Source organism: Rhinoraja longicauda, chromosome 7, assembly GCF_053455715.1.
Source record: "Rhinoraja longicauda isolate Sanriku21f chromosome 7, sRhiLon1.1, whole genome shotgun sequence".
NCBI lineage: Eukaryota > Metazoa > Chordata > Chondrichthyes > Rajiformes > Arhynchobatidae > Rhinoraja > Rhinoraja longicauda.
In genome coordinates this window covers 3,076,484-3,085,259 of record NC_135959.1, presented here as the reverse complement: position 1 = coordinate 3,085,259, position 8,776 = coordinate 3,076,484, and the positions used below count along the sequence as shown (strand labels likewise).

Sequence of the window (8,776 nt, the reverse complement as noted above, 5' to 3'; positions counted from 1 at the left end):
ACATGACAATGTACCTGGGACACGACAATGCACCTGGGACACGACAATGCACCTGGGACATGACAATGTACCTGGGACACACAATGTACCTGGGACACGACAATGTATCTCGGAGATGGCAATGTATCTCGGAGATGACAATGTATCTTGGACACGACAATGTACCTGGGACACGACAACCTCCATCCACCACATGGGACCTCCTCCCCGACTGCCCAATGGCAGGGGGAAGGCGGGGACATGAGGGGCCAAGCCATTCTGAGCCTCCAGGGGAGAAAAGGTGAGTTGTGAGAAAGTTTGTCCAAACTTTCCAACTGCATTTTTTTTTGCAAACTCCTAGCTGGGTCTCAGAGGAGAGGAATTAAAAGTGCAATCCACTGCACCTTGTGAGACCACAATGCAAAACGTCCACATGCGAGAGTCAGTGCGCACTCTCTTTGTGCCTTGTCTTGCTGTGATTGAACAGTTTGCAATGTGTTGCAAGTCCCTCCGCCCTCAATGTGGGAGGGGAATGTGTCTTACCGAAGTATTAAAGGTCCGCACCGTCTCTCTCCGCCTGCTCTTTCGCCCCACAATTAGTCATCTCGGCACAGCCACTGTGGTGCAAATACATCTCTCTCTCTCTCTCTCTCTCACACTCTCTCTCACACTCACTCCCACTCTCCCACACAATCTCTCTCTCTCTCCCACACTCTCTCTCGCACTCCCACTCTCTCTCTCTCCACTCCCCCTCTCTCTCTCTCACACACTCTCTCTCCACTCTCTCTCTCTCTCTCTCTCTCTCCACTCCCACTCTCTCTCCCCCACTCTCTCTCTCACACTCTCTCTCACACTCACTCACTCCCACTCTCTCACACTCTCCCACTCTCCCCCACACAATCTCTCTCTCTCTCCCACACTCTCACTCCCACTCTCTCTCTCTCTCTCTCTCTCTCACACACTCTCTCTCTCACACTCTCTCTCTCTCTCTCCCACTCTCTCTCTCCCACTCTCTCTCTCTCTCCACTCCCTCTCTCTCCCACTCTCTCTCTCCCACTCTCTCTCTCCCACTCTCTCTCTCTCCCACTCTCTCTCTCCCACTCTCTCCCTCTCTCTCAAACACACATATATCTATATATGCGATTTGCAACATTCAAACAAGTGACCGTCCGACCTCAGTCCCTTAATTGTTTTAGCTCTTAGAGCACAGAAAATCTCAATCAAAACCGAGAGCAAATGCGAACCATAATCGTAGCCCAGTCTGGACTGCTGAGAGGTGAGTAAGGTGGTCATTTGTACAATGGATGTTAACTCAAACCCCCTCCCCTTCCCCCCCCCCCTTCCCCCCCCCCTTTTCCCCCCCTTCCCCCCCCCCCTTCCCCCCCCCCCCTTTTCCCCCCTTCCCACCCCCCCCAAAATCTCGCATTTAAATCTCTAGTGCATTCTGAAGCACTTACATCGAAACGTAGAAACATAGAAAATCGGTGCAGGAGGAGGCCATTCGGCCCTTCGAGCCAGCACCGCCATTCATTGTGATCATTGGCTGATCGTCCACAATCAGTAACCCGTGCCTGCCTTCTCCCCATATCCCTTGACTCCACTATCTTTAAGAGTATCTAACTCTCTATCAATCCATCCAGTGATTTGGCCTCCACTGCCCTCTGTGGCAGAGAACTCCACAAATTCACAACTCTCTGGGTGAAAAAGTTCCTTCTCACCTCAGTTTTAAATGGCCTCTCCTTTATTCTTAGACTGTGTGGCCCCTGGTTCTGGACTCCCCCAACATTGGGAACATGTTTCCTTCCTCTAACGTGTCCAACCCCTTAATAATCATACATTCTCTCTCTCACACACTCTCTCTCTTTATTCTTTGGAGCGTAGAAGGTTGAGGGGGGACTTGATAGAGGTTTTAAAAATTTTGAGAGGGACGGACAGAGTTGACGTGGGTAGGCTTTTCCCTTTGAGAGTGGGGAAGATTCCAACAAGGGGACATAGCTTCAGAATTGAGGGACAAAAGTTTAGGGGTAACATGAGGGGTAACTTCTTTACTCAGAGGGTGGTGGCTGTATGGAATGGGCTTCCGGTGGAAGTGGTGGAGGCAGGCTCGATTTTATTATTTAAGAGTAAATTGGATAGGTATATGGATAAGAGGGGATTAGAGGGTTATGGTCTGAGTGCAGGTAGATGAGACTAGGTCAGGGAGAGTGGTCGGCGTGGACTGGTAGGGCCGAACGGGCCTGTTTCCGTGCTGTAGTTGTTATATGTTATATGGTTATTTCGATAAGATCTCCTCTCATCCTTCTAAATTCCAGTGTATACAAGCCTAGTCGCTCCAGTCTTTCAACATATGACAGTCCCACCATTCCGGGAATTAACCTAGTAAACCTATGCTACACGCCCTCAATAGCAAGAACCCCTCTCATCCTTCTAAACTCCAGTGAATACAAGCCCTAGTCTTTCCTCGTACGACAGTCCCGCCATCCCGGGGATTAACCTAGTGAACCTACGCTGCACTGCCTCAATTCATGCAAGTTACCCCGGTGATATATTTGTTTCTTTAAACCAGTTACAATCAGTATTATCGTAAATTCATCTCATGCAAAAAAAAAATTAATTAACAAGATTGTATGTATTAACAGTTTTAATGGCTTGTACGTGTGATTTTTGGTTTGTTAAAAAAAGGTGTTGGGGGTCGTGAGGAGAATGCAGGAGAATGGGGTTGAGAGGGGAAGTTAGATCAGCCATGATTGAATGGTGGGGTGGACTTGATGGGCCGAATGGCCTGATTCTTCTCCTACAACTGATGAACCGAGATGAGAACGTTTTTTTCACACAGAGAGTGGTGAATCTGTGGAATTCTCTGCCACAGGAGGTAGTTGAGGCCAGTTCATTGGCTATATTTAAGAGGGAGTTAGATGTGGCCCTTGTGGCTAAAGGGATCAGGGGGTATGGAGAGAAGGCAGGTACGGGATACTGAGTTGGATGATCAGCCATGATCATATTGAATGGCGGTGCAGGCTCGAAGGGCCGAATGGCCTACTCCTGCACCTATTTTCTATGTTTCTATGTTTCTATGAACTTCTTTTTATTCTCTCGGTGCAAGTGACTCTACCCCAAAGTCCACGTCCGACTTTGACGATTGATGTTTCAGTTCCGTTTAGTCCATTGTCACGTGTACCGAGGTACAGTGAAAAGCTTTCGTTGCGCGCTAACCAGTCAGCGGAAAGACAATACGTGGTTACAATCGAGCCGTCCACAGTGTATGAGAAGGGAATATTGCGAGTAACGTTTAGTTCAAGATAAGTCCGGCAGGGCGGTCACGCTGGCGCGGCGGTCTAGAGTTGCCGCCTTACAGCGAATGCAGCGCCGGAGACCTGCGTTCCATCCCGACTACAGGTGCTGTCCGTGCGGAGTTTGCACGTTCTCCCCGTGACCTGCGTGGGTTTTCTCCGAGATCTTCGGTTTCCTCCCACACTCCAAAGACGTGCAGGGTTTGCAGGTTAATTGGTTTGGTAAATGTAAATGTAAAAATTGTCCCTAGTGAGACATTATTAAGGGAATAACATTTAGTGCAAAGTAAAGTCCAATCAAAGATAGTCCGATGGTCTCCAATGATGTAGATAGTAGTTTGGAACTGCTCTATAATGATGTATAGTCTGTGTTTTACTTTGTCTCTGGAACTGATGTGCTACATTGCTGAGAACTATATTCTGCACTCTGTATCTTCCCCTTTGCTCTACCTGTTGGACTTGAGTTTGACTTGATTGTGTTTATGTATGGTATTATCTGATCTGCTTGGAATAGCATGCAGAACAAGGCTTTGCCCTATACTTCGGTACATGTGACAGTAATAATAACCTAACCCTGGGCATAATAACACAGAAACATAGAAAATAGGTGCATGAATCAGCACTGCCATTCAATGTGATAGACAATAGGTGCAGGAGGAGGCCATTCGGCCCTTCGAGCCAGCACCACCATTCAATGTGATCATGGCTGCTCATTCTCAATCAGTACCCCGTTCCTGCCTTCTCCCCATACCCCCTGACTCTGCTATCGTTAAGAGCTCTATCTAACTCTCTCTTGAATGCATTCAGAGAATTGGCCTCCACTGCCTTCTGAGGCAGAGAATTCCACAGATTTACAACTCTCTGACTGAAAAAGTTTTTCCTCATCTCCATTCTAAATAGCCTACCCCTTATTCTGAAACAGTGGCCCCTGGTTCTGGACTCCCCCAACATTGGGAACATGTTTCCTGCCTTTAACGTGTCCAACCCCTTAATAATCTTATATGTTTCGATAAGATCCCCTCTCATCCTTCTAAATTCCAGTGTATACAAGCCTAGTCGCTCCAGTCTTTCAACATACGACAGTCCCGCCATTCCGGGAATTAACCTAGTAAACCTACGCTGCACGCCCTCAATAGCAAGAATATCCTTCCTCAAATTTGGAGACCAAAACTGCACACAGTACTCCAGGTGCGGTCTCACTAGGGCCCTGTACAACTGCAGAAGGACCTCTTTGCTCCTATACTCAACTCCTCTTGTTATGATCATGGCTGATCATCCAGAATCAATGCCCCGTTCCTGCTTTCTCCCCATATCCCTTGATTCCGTTAGCGCTAAGAGCTAAATCGAACTCTCTCTTGGAAAACATTCAGTGAATTGGCCTCCACTGCCCTCTGTGGCAGAGAATTCTACAGAGTCACAAGTCTCCGGGTGAAAATGTTTTTCCTCTACCCCTTATTCTTAAACTGTGGCCCCTGGTTCTAGACTCTCCCAACATTAGGAATATATTTCCTGCATCTAGCCTGTCCAATCCCTTAAGAGTTTTATGTTTCTATAAGACCCAATCTCATCACCGGCACGGTGGCGCAGCGGTAGAGTTGCTGCCTTACAGCGAATGCAGCGCCGGAGACCCGGGTTCGAACCCGACTACGAGCGCCGTCTGTACGGAGTTTGTACGTTCTCCCCGTGACCTGCGTGGGTTTTCTCCGAGATCTTCGGTTTCCTTCCACGCTCCAAAGACGTACAGGTATGCAGGTTAATTGGCTCGGTGTAAATGTAAAAATTGTCCCTAGTGTGTGTGGGATAGTGTTGGTGTGCGGGGATCGCTGGGCGGCGCGGACCCGGTGGGCCGAAGGGCCTGTTTCCGCGCAGTATCTCTAAACGAAAAAAATTCGTCTGAATTCCAGTGAATATAATCCCAGTCGCTCCATTTTTTCCTCGCATGTCAGTCCCACCATCATGGAAATTAACCTGGTGAACCTACGCTGCACTTCCTCAATAGCAAGAACGTTCTTCCTCAAATTAGGAAACCAAAACTGCACGCAATACTCCAGGTGCGATCTCACCAGCACTCTGTACAACTGCAATACGAACTCCTTATCCTTAAACTGTGACCCCTTGTTCTGGACTTCCCCAACATCGGGAACAATCTTCCTGCATTTAGCCTGTCCAACCCCTTAAGAATTTTGTGAGTTTCTATAAGATCCCCCCTCAATCTTCTAAATTCCAACGAGTACAAGCCATTGGTTTTCTTCATTGCCTGCTGTACCTGCGTGTGTACTGTCCCACTGTGTTCTCCTTTACTCTAGCTATTGCACTTGAGTTTGCCTTGACTATTTAATTTAGAGATACAGCTTGGAAATGGGCCCATTGACCCACTGAGTCCATGTTGACCATCGATTACCTGTCCACATTAATTCTATGTTAACCCACTAACTGCACATTGGTCTGCCCAGTGCCATTTTAAGCATCCACACTCTTTCAACACTCCAGTACGTTATCCAGGTAATTAAGTCCTAGGGAATTATTGACAATCAAATCTTGTTCATTCAAAAATAATTGCACGAGTGAAATTAATGCCAATTTCTTTCAGATCCTCAGTCACTCGAGACCCTGCAGATTTGCTGTGACTGTGGTGAAGTTATAGACAATAGACAATAGGTGCAGGAGGAGGCCATTCGGCCCTTCGAGCCAGCACCGCCATTCAATGTGATCATGGCTGATCATTCTCAATCAGTACCCTGTTCCTGCCTTCTCCCCATACCCCCTGACTCCGCTATCCTTAAGAGCTCTCTCTTGAATGCATTCAGAGAATTGGCCTCCACTGCCTTCTGAGGCAGAGAATTCCACAGATTCACAACTCTCTGACTGAAAACGTTTTTCCTCATCTCAGTTCTAAATGGCCTACCCCTTATTCTTAAACTGTGTCCCCTGGTTCTGGACTCCCCCAACATAGGGAACATGTTTCCTGCCTCTAATGTGTCCAACCCCTTAATAATCTTATACGTTTCGATAAGATCTCCTCTCATCCTTCTAAATTCCAGTGTATACAAGCCTAGTCGCTCCAGTCTTTCAACATATGACAGTCCCGCCATTCCGGGAATTAACCTAGTGAACCTACGCTGCACGCCCTCAATAGCAAGAATATCCTTCCTCAAATTTGGAGACCAAAACTGCTCACAGTACTCCAGGTGCGGTCTCACTAGGGCCCTGTACAACTGCACACAGTACTCCAGGTGTGGTCTCACTAGGGCCCTGTACAACTGCAGAAGGACCCTTGGGTATCCTAAAGATTTGGGAGAGTGGGCAAAGTTTAATTTAGCTTATCGGTTTAGAGATACAGCACGGAAACGGGCCCTTCGGCCCGTCTAGTCCAGACCACCCAACACTCTACCTACCCACATTAGGGACAGTTTGCAATTTTATCGTAGCCAATTAACCTACAAATCTGCTCGTCCTTTGGTGTGGGATGAAACCGGAGCGCCCGGAGAAAACCCACGCAGGTCAGGGAGAGAACGTACAAACTCCGTACGGACGGCACCCGTAGTCGGGATTGCTCCTGGGCCTCTGGCGCTGTAAGGCAGCAGCTCTACCCGCTGCACCACCGTGCCGCCCGCGTATAAAGCATGTGTACATGAGTAAAATCCAGCGCTGGGTGCAGAGATCGGTTGTAACGTGGCAGTGATCGGGTTATCTGGTGGTTGAAGCTTGTCACCCTTGTATATGAGGTCTTATCAGTTGAGACGATAACCTGATTAGGTTCCTGACACAGGCCGGCACGGTGGCGCAGCGGTAGAGTTGCTGCCTTACAGCGAATGCAGCGCCTGAGACCCGGGTTCCATCCCGACTACGGGCGCCGTCTGTACGGAGTTTGGACGTGGCCACAAACTGTGGCCCCTTGTTCCGGACTCCCCTTGATCGCAAAATAAGTGTGATTCCTCTCCCATTTCCTTATTTTCTGGAGCCAGTCCGTGATAAACCTACACTGTTTTTGTCTGTCTGTGCCCAAGGACTTGACCAACCCGGCCTGGGGTTGCCAGCTGTCCCGTATTAGCCGGGACATCCCGTATTTTGGGCTAAATTGGTTTGTCCCGTACAGGACAGCCCTTGTCCTGTATTAGGCCCGTGGGCCGCTCTAGGCCTGGACAGTGTAGGCCCGGACAGTGTAGGCTAACAGAGTTCAGGGAGCAGGGCCGAGTGCGTTCGGGGAGCAGGGCCGAGTGCGTTCGTCTGACGGAGGTTACGTAGCAAGCCCGCCTCCCGGCCCGGGCGGCCGCCATTGGTGGAGCGGGAGCACGTGGCCGCTGGCTGGGTGAGGTCACGGCGGGGCGGTGACGTCACCTTGTCCCGTATTTGGGAGTGAGATAGTTGGCCATCCCGACCCTGGCCACACTCTTGTTTTACTCCTGCCATCGGTCTGCAAACTGTAATGTTCAGGAGCAGTTTCTTCCCAACAACTGGCACGGTGGCACAGCGGTAGAGTTGCTGCCTCACAGCGCTGGAGACCCGGGTTCCATCCCGACTACGGGTGCTGTCTGCACAGAGTTTGTACGTTCTCCCCGTGACCGCGTGGGTCTTCTGGTTTCCTCCCTCATTCCAAAGACATGCGGTTTGTTGGTTAATTGGCTTCTGTAAATTGCCCCTTAGTGTGCATGGTAGAACTAACGTACAGGGTCTACTGATCGCTGCTCAACATGGACTCGGTGGGCCGAAGGGCCTGCTTCCACACTATATATTTTATTTTACAGTAGAGGAGCGGGAGACACAGAGATAAGGAAGGGTAAGGTGTGTAAATGAGACATCAAAGGGGATGCAGTCCAAGGGAAATGTAGAATAGATCAATGTTATCTTGGAGAAGGTGACAACAAAGGACACACAAATAAAATGTAATCGGGGGGACAGTCAGACTGGTCGGAGAACCGGGAAGGGGGAGGGGATGGAGAGAGAGAGGGAAAGTAAGGGCTACTTGAAGTTGGAGGTCAATAACCATACTGCTAGGGTGTAAGCTGCCCATGCAAAAAACGAGGTGCTGGTCAGTGTGGGAATTAGGGGTTGCCAACTATCTCACTCCCAAATAAGGGACAACGGGTGACGTCACCGCCCTGTGCCCCTATGACCTCACCCAGCCAGCGGCCACGTACTCCCGCTCCACCAGTGACGGCCACCCGGGCCGGGAGGCGCGTTGCTATGCAACCTCCATTAGGCGGCCTCCGGGCCTACACTGTCCGGGCCTACACTGTCCGGGCCTACACTGTCCGGGCCTACACTGTCCGGGCCTACACTGTCCGGGCCTACACTGTCCGGGCCTACACTGTCCGGGCCTACACTGTCCGGGCCTACACTGTGCGGGCCTACACTGTCCGGGCCTACACTGTCCGGGCCTACAGTGTCCGGGCCTACAGTGTCCGGGCCTACAGTGTCCGGGCCTACACTGTCCGGGCCTACACTGTCCGGGCCTACACTGTCCGGGCCTACACTGTCCGGGCCTACACTGTCCGGGCCTACACTGT

General features: G+C 50.0%; 1 protein-coding gene across 2 annotated transcripts in view; it reads left to right on the top strand.

The window, feature by feature from the left end:
• The first annotated feature begins 576 nt into the window (after positions 1-576).
• The window catches only part of dgat2 (diacylglycerol O-acyltransferase 2), a 47,458-nt gene continuing 39,258 nt past the window's right edge, over positions 577-8,776 (top strand). For both annotated transcript variants that reach the window (XM_078402947.1, XM_078402946.1), the window contains exon 1: positions 577-1,255. In XM_078402947.1, the coding sequence (XP_078259073.1) occupies positions 1,216-1,255 (40 nt within the window). In that variant the 5' untranslated portion in view covers positions 577-1,215. The remainder of the gene's footprint in view (positions 1,256-8,776) is intronic.